We start from the raw sequence: 20,833 nt of genomic DNA, 5'->3' as shown, positions 1-20,833 counted from the left end.
TTTGGTTATAATTACTTTCAATGGCAACAAAGCGACAGCAAAAAAAAAAAAAAACAAGAAACAGAAAAATAAATACCAAAAAATACTTTACAAATTAAAGATGTATCAAATGGAGGCACGTATTAAATGTCTGCCACTAGTAAATGATTCATATAGTAATGCTGTCACCCTGATTGACGTTATGCAAAGAGTTAGGATATTTACTATGTAGTAGATTCTGCATCGGGGAGAAGGTAGTGACCCCAACTAAATAGATTGTTAATATTAATGACCACTATTTCTGAATTGTCACCTCGATTGACGTTATGCAAAGAGATAGGATATTTACTATGTAGTAGGTTCTGCATCGTGGAGAAGGTAGTGACCCCAACTAAATAGATTGTTAATATTAATGACCACTATTTCTGAATTGTTTTCATCATTAACAATCATCGCATATTAATTGAAAGCACGCGAGTATTAATGACCTTTCGAATGTCTTGAATAGGAATGGTTTATTTTCGGACATTGACGGCTCTAGCCTTTTCCATGTTACATTGTCCTTTTCTTTCAAATATTAAATTAAAAAAGAAAACAAATAAAATAATTAAATAAATGCAAGTAAAGATTGCAATCGGATGGATCTGTTTTAAATGCATTGGCAACAAAATTATTTTTTACACCCCGATGGTAATTACACTAAATTTCTATTTAAAAATATAAATGTTGATGCTGATTATCAATCGTTTATACACACTATGCTCTAGGGATATGGTAAAATTTGCCGACTCCTCAAGATAGATATTTAGTAAACAAGATAGACCCATAATTAAATCATGTCTTGAATGGAGTTTGTCAAGGAACTCTTGCCGATAACGCACCATTATAACATCGTTAAAAAATTGATTATCCGCCTTTACCTAAGGAGACTTTATCGAAACAACTGGCTCCATAGCACTATGGACAGGTTTCTGAGGCAATGACATGTTTCTGAGACAAAAAGTCTATTATTGAAGTCATATATTTGAATAAAATATAATGGAATTAGATTTACAACACTACATGGCCTATAAAATAAGGTCTAATGGGTGGCACCACATCATCATATACTGTGCCGTCAAAATTACCACAGTAAAAAATTACCACAGTAAAAATGTGAAAACACAATTTAAAGAAGAACTAATTTGTTTTGTTCGGAATTTAAACGCCATCAACACCGATCGTCATAACTTAACTAGCTGAATCGATCTATACATGAGTGTCCGTCTGTCCATTTTAATTTGTAAACACGATACAGGAAAAAGTTATGGACCATTCGCCATATGTAAAACGGGTTTCCATGTAGAGCGGATGTTTTGGTAATGCTCGATTAATACTAAGAGGATCAAATGTACCAAAAAAATTATTTTTGTCTGTTTTCCGTTCGCTCTAGAGGCCATAATTTTGACCCGAACAATATACAGAGAAAGGGGTCTGACCATAGAATAAGCAGGACTATTTTAATGAAAACCGGTCAATATTTAGCAGATTAAAGTGACCCAGGCTTTTGTGTGAAAAAATGAAAAAACATATACCTGAGAATTTTATATCCAATATTATATACTTAACCCATTCGAATGCTATAAAGAAATTACTATGATTGTTTTATATAAATTATCTTTTCAACATGGATTTTAATATAAATTATTTTAATGTATATATAGAATTTTGAGTTCCTAAATCTAGATCAGATCCGTATAGACTAATTTAAAACCGCACGATAGTCAAATTTTTAAATGAATTACAGCGCTAACTTTGTATGGGTAAAGATGTAGCACGGTTATTGATCTATGTAGGTAATAACTTTAAATATTTATACAAATTATACATATGGAAATTCTAGAGGGAGTAATAAATCAAGTTCAAAGATGGGACTTATCGTCACTCCCCACAAAATGTCAATTATGAACATTTGCAAATCCAATATCAAGCGTATGAACTGTCCGGTTTAATCCAAACAGAACACATCAAGTTCGAAGATAGAACCCATTGGCCCACTCCTTCTGGTACCTTTACCACAAAGTCCATCATCTCTAGTACTTCCTCCATAAACTGTCACAATTTGGAAAAATTATAAATTTAATAAAAACCAGTGAGCGGAGCAGTATAGTCGGACTGGGCCGACCATACGATACCCTACACAACTACCACGGAAATCAAATTTTCTGCGGATGTTTATTCCGAGCCTGGGCAATATTTCGTGATATTTCACCCTCTTGCCCGATTAGTGGTAAAAAGCTCCTCTTCCTCACACTGAAATATTTTCTAAATATTACGAGTATTCAGTACAGCTATTGTCCAGATTCCCTTCACCGTGGGTTGTGTTGTGATGTTCGGCTTTCATTTGTGCTCTATAGATCGACTCGAAAATAACACAAAAAAATAAGTTTTTGGTACACTTCATTCCAAAATTATTATATGATCATTACCGAAAATTATAGGCGTTGTCCTTGACCATAACTGGAACCTCATGGAACATTTCAAAGCGATCAGCGCTATAGTTCCGCTCTCTAGAGTGATAATGGGTTACTAAATAATATACGAATACGGAGATACCACATACAACAATATAATTGGTATTAATTGAAAGGTCAACCACTCCTCTTGGATATAATATCAACTTCTCGGGTCTATGTCCTTCAGGGGTAAATATATACGCTATAGAATACAAATTTTGTGATTTTTCACACAAAAGTCAGGGTTCATTTGACCCGCTAAATATTGACTGATCTTTATCAAAACAGGCATGCTTATTCTTTGGCCCGATCCCCTTCTCCATGCAAAATTTCACGATGTTCGGGCCATTATTGAGGCCCATGGAGCGATCATTTCATCCCCTAAATATTAACCGATCTTTCCCAAAAACAATAGGGGTTTTCATTGGCCAGAACCCATCCTACATGCAAAATTTCGTGAAAATTGATCCATAACTGTGGCCTGTATCGTGTTTACAAATTATAATGGACAGACGGACGGACGGACACATATGTTTAGATCGATTCAGCTAGTCGAGATATGACGATCGGTATACTTAAAGGTGGGTCTAGGACCAATATTTCGTGGCGTTACAAACTTTTGGGGCTGCGCAAAACTATTATACCCTGACAACATAGTTGTGTAGGGTATAAAAATGTTTCACCTCAATAGTAATTCACTAGACCTTCACAAACCATATATCTGCCGGCAACACCGACCGACACTTTTTAGTCGTTTGAAGAACAAAAAGTGGTCTGACCACCGATGCCTTATGAAAGATGATACTACGTTGATTGAGGAGATAAAAACTGATTCGAAAGAGAAGATGAATAATATCACAAACATTTTTATGCTTTATTGGGCGAAATAACACCCAATAATAAAAAAACAGTCCCTAACCTAAGGATATTATTTCTGAAGACATGATGTCCTTTCAGTTTTGAAGACATCACAAGTCTGTCTAACGTATTTGCTAAATTTAAAATTGTAACCACCATATGTTGAAATTACTCTTAAATTTGTCACTATGCAACAAATTGAAATAATTACCGGAAACCCATGAAATAGTCCATATATTTACCATCTGCCAGTGGAATCACGATGGAGCTCACAATATTTAAGGTATAACTTTTAAATGTTTATACCACAATGTCACATCCTGTACCACGTTTTGTTGTACCCCCCATTAAACGATACACTTCAATTTCCAGTATTTTAGGAGAATTTGGGTACGTTTTTCAACCACATTGATTGTAATTTGTCATTGTGGGTACTCATTGGCTAGCAAATCTTCCTATCAAAAATTATTATCATTGATTCACTTTTTAGGATAGCCTCTATATGTACCGTTATTACAAAATTCGGAATTTAGGGAAGGTTGGACTTTTTATTTAAACAAATTTGCTCTGATTTCAATTTTTTGAAACTTATAGTGTAAAAAATCCCCCTAGACAAATTACCAATATTGTCCCAAGTTTCAGGATTCTCAATAGGTTTTGGTACAGTTTTCCATATAAATATACCTCCGAATTGTTGATAACACTGTGCAACAAATTATTTATATTTTATTTTTTTGTTTGATAATTATCCGGAAACTTCAAAAAATTATGATAGAGGGGCTAAAAATAGAAGACACGTGTATCGGCAAATTTACGTCGGGAGGTAACCTAAAAAGTCGCACCAATATTTCCCATTTCTGGGACATTTAAAAATATACGCATTAAGAAATCCTAGCATTTTAGGTGTATGTCATTGGCAATATTACTGATATAAATGCGTTAACCCTCAGCCAACTCTCTGAAGGGGTCTGTCTTTTCGTTCCCCTTTTCACAAAATTATTAAAAACAAACGTTTTAAAAGGGTCAAAGTAAAAGTTATTATTTCCACTAATTTTGCTAAAATTTCGAAGAAAACTACAAGCAAACCTTTTACATTTGACAGGACCTCGATTATTTAGCTACGTCTTCGTTTTTATTTTCATACCATAGCATGTTTCATTATATTGATTTTTTCATTTATATATTTTGTTTTTAAATTTCCCCTTATAATTGCGGCAACTTTCTCTTCAGCTAACTTTCATACAATCGATTTAGCTATGATTAAATATTCACAAACATATTATTTACATGCGGACCCTTTCGTCTAGCAGCACATACTCTTTGCACTCTTGTGGTCAGCGTAACCAAAATGCCCAAAACAACTTCCTATTTACACGCGACTAACATGACTGACACTCTGATAAAGTTCAACAGCTGACCTTGTTCGTTGGTTCGCCAGGTTGTTTGCATTTGTACACGAAATGACCCAAGGTTTTTTGGCATTTTTACAAATATTCCACAAAAAAAAAAACAGCGACTTATTGGCTGCCACTGCCACTCGTTGAACTTAAGGGCCAGAAAGTCGATTGTATTGTAAACACCATAAGAACATTTGTATGCAAATAAATAAAACAAGTTTTGAATGTTTGTTTATTTTGCGGTTAAATAAAACTTAAGCGGGCCGAGAAAAAGTGAGTATTTTACTAGAAGTGTTAAGAAACGGGAATTCCCTGCCATAGGGGTGCCATTATGGGAATTAATGGGGAATAGGGAAATTAAAAACGTACGGTGGAAGAGTGTAAAGCATATGATATGATTGTCGCCACATAAATAACGCATATTTTTGAACATTGGGTGTGTGAACACAAGGGTGTAGTTAAATAAATAAAAAAACATTATTTCTCAACCTGCGATGGAGCATAAAACGTTGATATATTTTTACTCCCCAAGAAACCCGAGTGCCAAACGAGTGATATTAATTTCCCATTTGGCATTCCTATATTTACAAGCACATTTTATAATCCAAAGAATTTCTTATCTCTCAAATATTTACATAGAAAATACCCCGTAGAGCTTTACGGAAACATAGTAACAGACCAACTTGTAAATTAATATATAAATAGACACAGACACATATACTCATATAGGGCGTGTCGGAAATCATCCCATCTAGCAATGATACAGCATATTCGAATTGTGGAATACCTAAAAAAATTCTAATCATCCTCAATGTATGTCACATTTTTTGACGTCACGCCAGAAGAGTTGTGATTAAAAACGCGCAAGAGTTCATTTAACTGATAACATTTGTGAAATATTAATTTTAATTACGAAATTGGTAATAAAAAAACCTTCTAGACAGATCACCGGAAATAGGATCATTATTTTTGGCATGATTTAAATTTATATATCATCCACCATTAGGTGGAGAGCATATTATAGGCGTCGGGTTAGTAGCCCACACTCGGAAAACTCCTACCACTATACAAAAGTAACGAAAAAGAAAACCAAACCCGCCCTAATGTTGACGACCCCCGCAAACGTATTAAGGACCACGATCTGCGAATCTACAATTGGAATGTGCGCAAAACAGGCGCAGTTTTAGCTTTGGCGGATGTACTCAAGAAGTACCAAACCGATTTTATTGCCTTACAGGAAATGCAATGGAAAGGGCAGGCGTCAGTAAATCAGATGATTACGTTACTACAAACTGCAGAAAAGCAACACTCAGATACCAAAGTACACCATCAAGAAACCCATGGTACGATCAGAAGTGTCGTAATGCGACTGATGTGAAAAACGCAGTGTATAGGGCAACCCCGCAGACAGTACCAACACGTAATGCGATGGAGAATTATTGGGAGAAAAGAAGAGAGGAGAAACGTATTCTTAGAAAAAAGAAGATAGAACAAGAAAAACGCGAGCGTGAGCAACTCGAGATGTACAGGAGTCAGATCGAACTCCAGAAATTTTACCAACGAGTGAAACACTAACCGAAGGCTTTGGCGCAGGCACATCCTCCTGAGATGAAGATGGAAACCCGTGACAGATTTTTTTTTAATTCTATTTGGGTGTCGAACCTTCCTCCAAAAAAACATCGACATTTATCCACATTTTAGGGTAGCCCACTTTCTCCCAAATTTCGGTATTATTGACAGGTTATTGACAGGTTCCAATTGTATTTGCTCTGATTTTATATTTTTCATTATTGTTGTGTGACAAATCTTCCTACCAAAAATTAACAATATAGATCCTTTTCTTAGAATAGGACCCATATAAATATACCTTCTCAATGTTGATATTTTGGGTATTTTGAGCACGTTTCTTCAGCATATATGTTTTAATTTGGGTTGGCATTGCGTAACACATCTGCCAACCTATCAATACTAGTCCACTTTTTAGAATAGCCTTTATATATTGAGGAGTTTGGCTACGGGTTTGATTATCATTGCCTAGAAGTTTGTTCTACCAAAATCTATCAATATTGACCTAGGTTTAGGGCAGAACCCAAGTTTTCAATGCGTGTCAAATTTTCCTACTAAAAATTATAAATGTCGGTACACGTTTTCTTTATTTGAAGGCCCTATATTTAATGTTCTATTGTCACCAATTTAACATACCAAAGACACCATATCGGCTTTAGGTACTTTGAATGTCCACCTCATGGTCCGGCGCCGAACTTAACGAGGTATTAATAATGTATCAGAAAATACACAAAAATTTTTTATCTACGGATCCCAATTAGAAAATATAAAATACCATACACAACTGAGTGGTAAAAATATGATCCTAAAACCAAGATTTATCACACAGATTGATTTCTCCCTGGATTCTGGGTCCATCGGAAACTATCTTTCTCCATCTTTGATATGAGCTATTGCATAACATATTATACCAATAAATGTCAAATTATAGACCCTTCCCCCTCATAGATCACATATAAATGTGCGGGTCGATGTTCTTAGTCCTTCAAAAACATATTTGTAGAAACGTTTCAGGTTCTTGGTGGGTGCACAACTTCTTCGTAGTGAAGGTGGCTGTAATTTGACATTTCAGGTTCTTGGTGGGTGCACAACTTCTTCGTAGTGAAGGTCATCTTCAAAGTTTTAGCCGAAGTTTCTAACTTAAGTGCCAATAATTTGGTATTTAGATCTGGCAGACAATTTATGAGAATGGCAACTCATTTAAGTTATTTTGATGGTCCATCCATGGTGGAGACCTTAAAATTGTGTTTTCCAAAACCAAAATCTGAGAATGTTCTTTCTAAAATATAGTGTTTTCGCCCTTATCAATTAACACTTAAAATCATCATTTTCTAAAACATCACCTCATGACGCCATTTACAAATAGTACATCACGTCAGAATGCGAATTTCATGGGCACATACTATATTCTACAAAAAAAAAACAACAAAAATATGGCACGAGGTGACATTCATTCATGCGATTTCTCCTCTTATCGCACAATTCAAGATAGAGTTGTGGTCGTACGAACAAAAATCTGAAGAATACCAAAACAAAAAGTACGCTGTTAGATTTCATCAAGCACGCTTAGAGTGTTAACGATTAGGCCGCACAACGCACTTGAAAATTGAATAATAAAAACAAACCTCCATGGGGGTATTATGTTACGATTTCAATGTACAAAACATTAAAAACATATTTGTTTTCAATGTTGTTGTTTTATTTTTTTTTCTATAAATAACCACATGGTTTATATACTTCCCACGATTTTCAACCACAAGGTGGAGGGTATATTAAAAAATGAAATATTCGTCGGAATAAAATTCTATGTTGAAACCATGTGAGTTCAATATATGGCATATAACGGCACTATAATTTTTTAATAATTGAAAGGTTTTAGTAGAATTTTCCAACCAAAGTGGCTACCCCGGGTAGGGGTACATTCGACTTTGACTTTTTAACAAAAAAATTTTTATTAATACTAACTTATTATATGTTTTTGACACTAGTCTTTATAATTAAGTATCAGACGACAATAACCAGCCATAATTTTTTTATATCTGTTGAATAAGAACTGAGATATAGAGCTCTAAAAAATGTGCCGGCACATTCAGTCTCCCCTACTATATATACATATTCTATGTGAAAACAGGTTACGGCATATCATAAGTATACATATTGGTATTCTATAACAATATCTCCTAATCTTTTATAACAACAAACTATTTTTGGTGGAAAAAATTTTTAGTCACCTGTTGAGATAAAATAATATTACATATTATTATTGGCTGGTTATTTTCTATTTATCTTATTTTCCATAATCACGATAAAATTGTTAATATAAACAATTTATTTCTACTCTCACAGCCATTATTAAGTAATAACACTAGAGACCTGTCTGTAATTTTCACACTATGACAATATGCAAATTTAATATGTATACTTACATTTTTATACGTATGTATATTTATATATAAGTACATATATGTATACACAACTTTAATTGATTGCAATACTATCTGCGGCAAACAACAAGAAACTCAATACAATTTTCTTTGTTCGTTGTCCCGTCACACAATCGATTCGATTAACTTGAATTAAATTGATTTTACTTTGGACTTCAGTATCTGATAAAGTCGCCGTACATTTACTTTACGTACGTTGCAACATGGAAACAAAAAACAATAAAAAGAGAAACAAACAAATTATAAAACAAAAAATAAAAACTCAATAACAATAAAAAACAAAATTATTAATTTATTGATTTTTTTCCTATGTGTCAGCCAGCTGTCAGTTGTAGTCATTCTTTCCCATTATCTTCTATACAAAGGGGATTAGTGGGGGAAACCGATGTTCTCAAAAGTTGGTCAAATTTTAATTATTATGTATTACATACTCGTACACATATGTGAAATTATACATGGGGAGGGTGTTAACCCAATTAGTTTTAGTGAGTCATATAATATGAATTGACATTATAGTTCTTATTTGGACAAACCCAAATAGTCGTGAATTTTTTATTAAGAACTCATTTACATATTTCTACACAACAACAGGTTTTATTATTATTTTGGAAAACATTTTAAATATTTCAATTTAAGTTATCCTAGAATGTTCTAAAAGAATTTTACATAGAACTTGACAAAAATTTTTGGCACACATTACTAGGCAGTCTCAAATTAGCAGACCAATTGATACATTAAAAACAAAATCCAAATATTTACAAGTCATTTCAAATTTAAAATATAGGAGATTAATAAAAAATGAGAAATACCGAAAGGCAAAAATGTTAGGTATTCCTCAAAATTTTACAAATATTTTTGCTTGAACTTTTATCGACCTTTTACCAAATATCCAAAATAAAAAAAAACTTTGTATTCGTCTTCATATTAATTTAACCCTAATTAATACATTTTAAAGTCTCTTTCTTCAACGTTTCGCCACTATTTATGCAAATTTTTATGGACACGTTGAACTTCAGACATTAAGGCGTCTGACATAGATAGACAAAAATTTACATTAACAAACAAAAATACATTTGATTTTTTTGAAAAAGATTTTTAATCACTATAAAGAGTGTGACGAAAGGGAATGAAAATAAAGTAAAAATCGAGTTAAAATGACTGCAGTCCATTATGAATAGTTATGGTTCTTTTATATTCGAGGTCTGATAAAGTCATACCAAAGGACGAAGAATTCTTTCTGATGTATCATTCTTCAAAAACATTCCGGGAAGCCATAAGATGAAGTGCAGTCGGCATCATATACCCAAAATAAACCAGTATGCAAATTCAACAATCGGACGGGACTGACTATATGATATCCTTCACCACTTTGGGTACATACAAGAGATTCTCATAAGTACAATATCCTGTAGATATAACAGACATACCATATTTGGAGGACCATTGAAATGGAATCGAACGAAATTAAATGTGTGAACTATATAGATATTTGAACTAATTTAAAACAACCCATAAACACAAACCATTCTTAAATCTATGAAAAATTACAAAATCGTACAGACTTGGGGTCTACGGTGTACCATTTGTATGCAATGGACCAACACTATGTATGAGAGCGATATGTTAATCTGTACCTATTTAAAACAAATTTTACAGCAAAGGATACAGTCAAAGATTTCTATCTAAATCGAACAAACGTTGGGTATTTAGGACACACTTTCATGAAATCGGACGAAAGAATATAGGAGCTACATCTAAGTCTGAACAGAATTAAACGAAACTTAACCCTTTATGACCCAATGTTGCCCACAGGCAGTAAAATGTTTTAGAGCTTATATTTAATATGTAGCTAGTATATATATATATATATATATTCCTTGGACTTCATACGTCAAGACATACAGTATCTCCCGAATGCAAGTATGTAGCGATGTATTAAATCTGTGAACAGAAAATTGTTCTATGATTACGGAAAAAAATCGGGGCACAAAGGATTAATGCACTTTATTGTAGACTTAATTAGATACGCTGTATAAATAGTCAAGGTATTATGTGTAAAATTTCGTCTCAATCGGACAAACCTCTGGTGTTCAGTTTTAGTAAAATCGGATGGAAATATAGCATTTCTTTAAAATCAAACGGAAATATGGGAACTATATCTAAATCTTAACCGATTTTCTCCAATTTCAATAGGGTCAAATAAGTGGGCTATGCCAAATTACATTCAATTGGGATCATAAATGCGACCTGTACTTTCTTTAAAGTTTAAAATGGACAGACAGAAGGCCGACAAGCATAAATCGACTCGGAAAGAAATTCAAAGCATATTCTCAAAAGAAACCATGGGTCTATTCCATTTCCTTTTGCCTGTTAAAAACATATGTACAAAGACATAATACCCTGTACCAATTTTTAAAACTTCCTACATATCCCAATCCTAAACCCAATAGTGAGCCTAACTCCAAATTTCAGGATTCCAAATTTCGTACACATTAGTATGAATTTCCAAAACTTCCTACATAGCTCAATTCTATACTGAACTCCGAATTTTAGGATCGCAGCTCTATCAGTTCACCCAAAACCCAAATTGTACCAAATATAGTACAATTTAGTACTTTTCTTTCACATAAGTACATACTTCTAAAACTACCCACATATCGCTACAGATCAGATACCTATAGTTTGAATTTCCGAAAAATAAACTTTGCTACATCCTACATGAGTGACTCTTGCTACCCTACATGAGTGACTCTCATTTCTAACGGTTCGCCAAATACAAATGGTACCACATTTAGTAGTTTTTAGTACTTTTCTTGCCGTTCTAGAACGGATTTCCAAAAACACAATCTTATCTGACACTCTAGCCATAAATTTGAAAATTCTAGCCTCAGCCGTTTTTTTAAGTCAATGAATCGTTAAGTCAGTCAACCACCATACGATTATGGGGTCTATAGGGCAACTTCTTCCAGTAAATCCCCACAGATGGTCAACTTTTTGATAAAAACATATAATTTGCCGCAGTTTTGGCAAATTATAAATATAATTGAAAAAGTTTGTTCTCCTCGATACTAGACTGTAGTCCACCTCAAACCAAAATATCATATCCCCATAGGCTGAAAATATATATCTGTCACTACTTGTTGTTAGTGGAAAATTATAAAATTTCAAAGACGTAGACTATTATTATGGAAAATTATAAAATAAAACAAATAGTTTTAATAAAAATAATTTATTTATTTTGATACACCCTGTCATGAAAATCTTCATTCCAACTAATAAAGAAAAAATCCACTATAGAAGAAACAAATTACCTTGAATGTGATGGGAAACATACTTATTTCTACAAACAAAAGAAAACAACAATCATGGAATTGTGAATGCAAATAATATTGGCAAGATCAATTATACATAAACACAAAATTCCACACATATGCTGGGCATTTATTTTTCTCCAACAACAAAAAATGTTTATGACAATCATTATAAATTGCCATTGTTGTCTCCCCAAAAAAATAAACAAACAAAAATTCTTGAATGTACATTTTTATAAATTGAGCCATTTATAAATCTCCTTGTGTATATATGCTTGCATGCATACAACGTGATGCATTCTAAAAATAACACCTCAATTCTGTCACGGCTCATTTCCAGTCGGTAGGTAGTTTTTTATCCCACCAATCGAATCAAATCCCACCAATCCCACCAATCGAATCAAATTACAGTTCAATAAACTGGTATTGGTTGTCGGACATTGCATGTCCGGGTTTCCGGTTTATTTGCGAGAGACTGACCTATCCTCAGCCATATTTGGTCAAGTCATGAAGTGTGAATTAATATAACAATGAAACACACACACAAATTATCCAATTAGTTTCAAATGAGTAAAGCTAAAATTTTTATAACTTTGAAATACTGTAATATAAATCAATTATAATTGCGTTTTTGTTTTGCAAAATAATATTTCGTTTTAGCAAATTTTACGCCCACGCAAACATTCGATTATTTTAGGAACAAAACAACAGCAACAACAGAAATATTTATTTGTGGCGTTTTTAAGTGATTTGTTATTCGTGGAGATTTATAGCATTTTAGCAGCAAAATATTTGCAAAAATATATATTGCCCAATTTAATATGAGCAACACTAAGCTACAGTAAATATAAGCCAATGCACAAATCGAACTTTCTGCATTTCCATATTCTTAACCTGGGCTATATTTCCTGGCCTATTTTCAGAATATTTATTTTCTCGGCGTGAACATTAATTTTTTTCATTTTACAAAGAAAGGTCTTGGTTGATTCGACTCCCTTGGTTGATTTGACTTGACCGATCAAAACACTCATTCTAATTAGCTGGCCTGATTCCTTTTCCCATGGGTCATAATTGTGACCTCTAGACCGAAAAAAAACAGACAAAAGTTTTGGTCCATCCTCCAAATATTAACGGATCATTACCAAAAACAATAGGGGTCTTCTTTGACCAGAACCCATCCTACAAAAAAATGTGGTCTGTACACCTAAGTCTGTTTTTACACTGTCTTTTTGTACACGGTTTTGATATAACACGGTTTGAAAATTGAATATTTTTAATTTTTTAGACGATTTTATTCCATTTAGCACGATTTGAAATTTTATGTACTTAAATTTTTTTGTCAAATTTAATTTTTGCGAAGTATCTTCATATCACAAAAAAGTATTTATGAAAGAAAAATGTCTGAAACCATCGATAGTTTGCGAATACTAGCTTAAAGATTTAAGTGAATTCCCCTTTAGCGCGTACACACAATTTTAACTGGTCAAAGCAAATGTGAATAGCACTAATTTAGGGGAATTCCCTTAATGTATAAGATCAATGTCTTTTTTACACGTTTTTTTACACGGCTTCTTCTGGAACCAATCTACCGTTTAAAAACAGACTTAGGTGTATTGTGTTTACAAATTATAATGGATAGACGGACGGACTCACACGTCTAGATCGACTCAGTTAGTCAAGATATGAGGATCGGCATACTTAAAGGTAGGTCTAGGACCAATATTTCGCGATGTTACAAACTCTTGAGTTTTTTTTTTTTTTTTTTTTTAATGGAAATTAAGGTTGATAAATAGGGTCAATATAAAGAGGTGGTTTTGGAAGCGTGTACTCATGTATACGAAAAGTACTAAACTGTACTATATTTGGTACAATTTGAGTTTTGTGTGAATTGTAGGATTGGGACACGTAGTTTGTTTTGGAAATTCATGCTAATGTGTACTAAATGGTACTACATTTGATACAATTTCGATTTAATGATCCGATAGAACTGGAATCCTGAAAATAAGATTAACATTGGCATCGACGTAGCCAGAGTGGCCCAGTTTAAAATTATAGTAGTATTCATTATAAATCTAAACAATTTGTTTTTTAAAGTATTTAGAATTTTGCCATTTTTATACTTTAAGGAGAATTGATCCTTTTTTGGGGGTCAAAACCAGGGTTGTATTTAAATTTATCTCGTTTTAGCATGTTTAAATCGACGTAAATTCAGCTCGAATTAAAAAAACATGTTAGCTATCTAAATTTAAAAACGGAGCTGAAACAATTTTCTGCTGACATTTTTAATAGTTAGAACCGCGTCGGTATATGTTCGCCTTCCAGGTTATAGTATTCATTTAATTTTCAGACACATCATATGAGTTCAATATAGCAATTGCTATATTGCCCAGAGTTGGTAATGTACACAAGAAAAAAATTTAATTAATATTTTCATAATTTCATTCATAGTTTTCATGAATACAAGTAAAAATTTTTATAATCATGAGAAGGCCACTATTTTTTTACAGAAAATGTAAACATTTCATTATAATCATAACTATTTTCTTACTTCACTCTACTTTCGCTCTCTCTCTCTCTTTTGCAAAAAAAAAAGATATATTCCTCCACAGAGAAAAAATAGCAACCATTCATTGTTCGGTTATGCTTTGTTTTGGTATCGTTTTCCTACTTTCCTCCTTACTTGGAGGTTGTTGTTTTTGAAACCGTTTATTTGCCTACTGTTTCTGTTGCTAACAACCGTCAACGGCATCTGTGTTACAAAATTCGTATATGTATTTTCCAATTTATTTCGATATAAATACGAAATACAATATATCAAACAATTGTTGATACGAACAATTGTTGATACGAACAACAAGCCTAATAGTACGTTTACATTTAACCAGATTTCGTTATCCCACTGGTTTCAATTGTCAATTCCTTTGCATATATGTCAAATAAATCCACATAAAGTAGGTTAACCCGGTAAAAAGTTCTAATATATGCCGTTTAACACTGTACATCGTTAAAAAGAAACGATACGAGACAACGAAAAAGAACACATAAAATCGTAATAGAAAAATTACAACGACAAATAATTCCTGTTCCATAGAAACCGCCACCACCAAAAGCACACACACTCCATAGTTGTTTTTTACTCTCTTTCCGACAAGAAACCAATATTTATAGCTTTATGAACTGCATTCATAAAATGCAGAAGTCCTGACATTGACAACACTTCTAAACACTATTCATATATATATATATATATATAGATATTTTTTTTTTTTTGTAATTTGTATTTATACTGAGTTTGATGTAGATGCTATCATCAGGAAGTGACTGAGGATCCAATATACTACATACTGCAGCCAATTTTTTGGAATGTTTATAGGGAAGTGTAAAAATTAAAATTTTGACCTGTACGTTTACACGACTTCATTCATATTAACGTTCAAATATTATCTCTAGAATTATCAGAATTAACCAAAAAACATTAAAAATCTATGGATCCATAACAGATATATATCTGATATAATCTATTATGTACGTAAAACAGCTTTTCGACTATGTAATTAATTCCAATTTTATTTTGAATAGATTACATCAATTTTTGATGTCGAAAAATCTCAAAGTTTAAAGTGTGATGATTACTTATTTTTTTAACTTAATCATAGAGATAACTATATCATAGAATATTGAATAACATCCTTTTTCGTAATTTATATAATTTGGTGGGATATAATGTTATTCAAAAAGTTGTCACTGATTATATTTTCTATGGGAAAAGTCAATGATGAACTGTTCTGAATAAATTACTGAAAAATAATATTCATATTAAATATTTTCTCTATAAAAAATATTCACCCAATTTTTTTATTTTATTAATGTGTATTTCGCCAATTGTATTTAAGCACGTGTCTTTTCTCATAAAAAACAGCTGTTAAAAAATACAATTTCCAGCTCATTTTACGTCAAAGTGTGTACATTCCCAATTGCTTAATGCATTTAACAAAAACAATTAAAACTTTAACTGTTGCTATTTGTAACAAAATAAATACAACAATAAAAATAACAGGAAGAGGAAATCACTTTGTTATCATCTGTCTAAACAACAACAAAAACAATACCTGTTGATATTTTTGGTGTGGAATTTTATTATTGTTGTTGTTGCTATCCCATAATTGATTATTCAAAATAGTTAGCAATAAATAGTTGGGTTATTCACATTATTCAAACAATGGAATAAATATTCTATGATAACAAGAGATCGTATGACGGGACCTATAGGTAATTAATTAGAATTTTACAATAATTTTATTACAATAAATTAAATAATGTGTCATCAGCTCTTAAGAGTAGATGACAAAAAATGGGAGCCTTGACTTAATATTACAAAAGCAGATTTTTCGATTTTTACCTGTGACTAAACAACGAGTTTTCTATTTTGTAAAATTTGCTGAAAATAAATTTTCAACTTTTACGGACTATTTCAAATTTAAAAACAAACTGATATTTCTGAAATATCGTGGAAATGTTAGAAGAGTCGTAGTCTTGTAATAAAAACACAATTTTGTGGGTGCTGTGAGAAGTCGGATTGGTATGGAATAATGACATTTATTAGGCTAATCTCAAGCGATATTTGATATTCGTTTATATGGTTAAACTCTATATAACTTGCAGAACATATATGGATTATATTTGACATATACTCTATAGAATTGAGGAAGGAAGGGCTCGATTCTGGAGGGATTGTCTTGGAACTCTCCTATTTGCAATGTCCTAATAAAATAATTATTTCGATAGTTTCTAGCTTTCCTTTTGTTTTTGCATTTGTACTTTTCCTAAAATAAATACCAAACCTTCCAATAAAAAATTTACCGCAGTAAAAACCGAAAAACAACAACCCTCTTTCTCTTTTCCCAACCTTAACTATAACACACTTTTTTCATTATCAATAATAACAATTGTATTTATTTATTTATAGACTGGCGTAACGAGTATATTTTCTGTATAAGTGGGGTTTTTTTGTCTGCAATTTAAAATATCAACAGTAATTTATTTTGGAATTGCCTCCCTTTCTAGATAAGATAAAGACGACAAGTGGTTCTTCAGGTTCATTTTTCAATCAATTTCATTAGTTCTTAGCAAAAAACCAAAAGTGTGGGTTCTTTCTTTTTTTTGCAAATCAAATGGAATTTTTTTTCTTGACGAATTAAACTTCTGATTGATATTTTTTTCAATAATCATATGATATGATATAATATTTAAATGGTATACAAATTATCTCGCTTTTTAACATTCATGGTTTCCATATAAAAAGGCAAACTTGTTAATAAATCACTGGCTTTTGTTATTTTTTATTTGCACCCAGTGTTGTTTAGGTTTATTTTAGAATTCCATAAAAAAGTACTTCCAGCTGTTTATAAATAATAGTACTCACGTCTACGTTTTCATAATTTGCATAAGATTACCTATACATACATATAAATATTAGCAATGACTAATAAAGCAGTTTTTTATTATGCCACATTGGCGAGATTTTCAATTGAAGTTTTAAAACGTAAATTTGCCAAACAAATATTTTATGCACAAAATGTTAAGAGGTACTCAAAAAAAGCAATAATAAAATATGGTGCCTTATTTCGGTTACAGGTACTTGGATAATAGTGGTAATTCTAGAGCAAATGTATGCATGCATAGTAAACGCAGAACTTATTTAAAATCCCATCGACCTTTGTCAGTATATAGACTCGACCCTATTCAAATCTTTTAAATGTAGACTGTTTCAGCATTTGATGGTAGTATCTAGGACAATGCACTATGGACTGATATTTATTAAATTAATGTTATGACCGATACAGCTGACAATTTTTTAGCATTTTCCTGTCTTCCCCTCATACTCTACACCTGCTGCCAACTTATCCAATGTGCCTGCAGGCTGAGGTGCCCTGTAGGAATACCTGCCCAAGGAGGGCTCAGTGAATGCTCCAAAATTTTTAACGTTGGTCACATCTATAGTGTGTAGCTCAGTAGAACTTCTGAGGAGTAGGTTAGCGGATTATCTTTTGATTCCAAAGATTGCCGCTATCTTCATTCTCTCTTTTCGCTTTCTGTTTGTCGATCGGATTTATAAATGTTTGGTTTGGAACAGAACAAACTAATAAAAAGTATTAAAAAGGTGTATAGTTTAAATACAAATATCGTTGAACTTTTTTCGATTTACTAAACCCAAACATATAGATTTGTATATAAACATATTTATTCAAGATAAACTTGGTATTTTTTCGCATTCTTCTATGTTCCAAGGCTTCGTACATTTGCCTGTAGCTATGGAAAATTTTAGACTAATTTCTTATGATTTGTTTAGCCAAGACAAGGTTAAGATTCTTACATAGTTAAAAAGGAAAAGAAAATAAAAGATAATATAAGAAACTGTCCAATTTTTAGCATTTTCTGATTTAGATTTTCAAATATTTATTAAAAAACTGCGCGCAACTAGCAAATTCGTTTTTTAACGTGAAATATTCCATATTTAAACATTATGTTTATGACTTTTCGACCTTTCAAAAGTTTAATTAATTATAGATGACTGATCGAGCTTAAGGTCAATATTTGTATTTATTTATTATTTTCCGATATTTCGAAATTCATTGAATTTCATCTTCAGGAAAGTTTTCAATGAATTTCGAAATATCGGAAAATAATAAATAAATACAAATATTGACCTCAAGCTCGATCAGCCATCTATAGTTTATTCCATACTTTAATATAAATGCATTTATTCAGAATTTTTCTGAAAATTAGAAAAAGTTCGCATTGTATAGCAAATCTTCCCAACAAAAATTATCAATATTGGTACACATTTTAAGGGTATCCTCATATAATGGTATCTTCCAAATTTTCCGTATTTTTAGACCGCAGTATCTGTACTCGAATTTCGTTTCTCCTGGCCACACAGCATTACAGTTGGGCAATCTAGTTCACGAAAAAAAGGAACTAGTTCCTTTGCTTCACATTGTTGCGACTCTTAGATAGTTCCTTTAAATCTCTATCTTTCATCGTTCTTCTTGTTTTTCGTTCATATGGTGTGGATTCGTTGATGGATGAAAAACTACAGAATTCAACTGTTATTAATTTTGTATTTACATAATAATAAATTGAGGAAGTATGTGGTGCCGACTGATATATATCCTGTCTAGATCGGAGGTGCATCATTTAAAAATAAAAAAAAAATTCCAGTCGCGTCGGTCTTGGTTCCGAAATGTTTTTCACTTGATCTTTCCATCGGATTCGTGGCCTTCCCCCTCTGCGTGAGTTGGCTCGTTTTTATATGTTTTTTGTGCTAGGGCATCCCCATCCATTCTCACAACATGACGTAGCCAACGTAGTCACTGCAGCTCGATACGTCTGACAATGTCGATGTCCGAGAATAGATGATACAACTCATGGTTCATTCGAAGGCAATATTCACCGTCAACACAGATCGACCCATAGATCTTTCGGAGAATTTTTCTCTCAAACACTCAATGAGCTGCCTCATCTGCTTGCGTAAGTACCCATGCTTGAGATCCATATAACCGCACGGGTAGTATAAGAGTCGTTAAATTAAATTCACTTTTTTTAATTGTGATAGTTCGTGGATTATTCCAGAAATGATAGCCCTATATATCCGATAATTACAATAAATCTATATTTAGTATAAATATTAAGGTCTGATATGTTTAGACCACACAGGATTTACTATTATGTGGGGAGTTACCTGAAGAAGTGGGCCGATGAGTTCTTTCTTTGGTCAATGTTTGGTAAAAGTATTTCGATTGTACTTGAAGTAGAAGACCAATAAGTCTCATTTTCAAACATGCTACATTTTGAGTTAAAATATTAGACTGTGCAAAATTTGGTTTAAATCGAATGCTCGGTTTGACCATTTTGTGGGAGAGGTACCAGAAGGATGAGCCGATATTCCCCATCTTCGAATTTGATTTCAATTTGAAAGGAATATTACGAACAGTTTGTACCAAATCGGACAATCCATTTGCTTAATATTGGTGTCACAAATGTTCATCAAGTTGGATAATCCTTTCGGTTAATACGAGTTTTCAAAATGTTGTCCCTTAGTGAAGTGGATTGGACCCATAAGTGCCCTCTTCTAACATTATATCGGCTTGGTTAAAAGATCAGGTTGTGCAAAGTTTGGTTCAAATTGAATAGTGCGTTCGCATAATATTTTACAATTAAGTTTTGGGCATTTTATGGTGGAGGTACCAAAAGTAGTGGACCTATATTAAACTACTTAGAACGTGATTTAATTAAGAAGGGATTATTAGGATATGAAAAGTTTGAATGAAATTGGTTACTCTCTTCGAGAGTTTTGGTGCACCCATGCAGGCCAGACCGACGGACAGACATTTATAAATTGATTACAAATAGTCAAAACCTGATTTGGTCCAACGATACATTGGGTCTAAAACAAACAGTATTTCGATGACGTACATTTTTGCCGTAGCAAAAATATTACATTAAGTATTCAAAAAAAACCATTTCTTAAGTCCCTGGCTGTAAGTCGATATGTAAAATATGCACAAATGATGGCTATTCGTCACTGAGTATAGAATTACTTGATTTGTTATTATTTTGTATTTCAATTTCGAAACATAAGTTGTATAATAATACTCGTTATATGTGAGTCTATTTTTAATTATGATATCTTACCTACTTGATTTAAAATCCAAATTGAGAGCACGTATCAAAAAACAAATAGATTGCTGGCGTTAGTCCGCTTGTTGTTGTATATGCAAAGT

The 20,833-nt window shown here is 32.5% G+C and overlaps 1 protein-coding gene across 1 annotated transcript in view; it reads left to right on the top strand.

Moving 5' to 3' along the window:
• Positions 1 to 3,642: 3,642 nt before the first annotated feature.
• Positions 3,643 to 20,833, top strand: part of LOC133324459 (uncharacterized) — a 40,392-nt gene continuing 23,201 nt past the window's right edge. Inside the window, exon 1 of the mRNA XM_061533294.1 lies at positions 3,643 to 3,722. Within this exon, the coding sequence (XP_061389278.1) occupies positions 3,643 to 3,722 (80 nt within the window). The remainder of the gene's footprint in view (positions 3,723 to 20,833) is intronic.

Source organism: Musca vetustissima, unplaced genomic scaffold, assembly GCF_032173495.1.
Source record: "Musca vetustissima isolate MV318-11 ecotype Yass unplaced genomic scaffold, APGP_CSIRO_Mvet_v1 utg5482, whole genome shotgun sequence".
In the NCBI taxonomy this organism is placed as follows: domain Eukaryota; kingdom Metazoa; phylum Arthropoda; class Insecta; order Diptera; family Muscidae; genus Musca; species Musca vetustissima.
The sequence above is the reverse complement of the archived record's forward strand: the minus strand, read 5'-3'. Positions and strand labels throughout refer to the sequence as shown.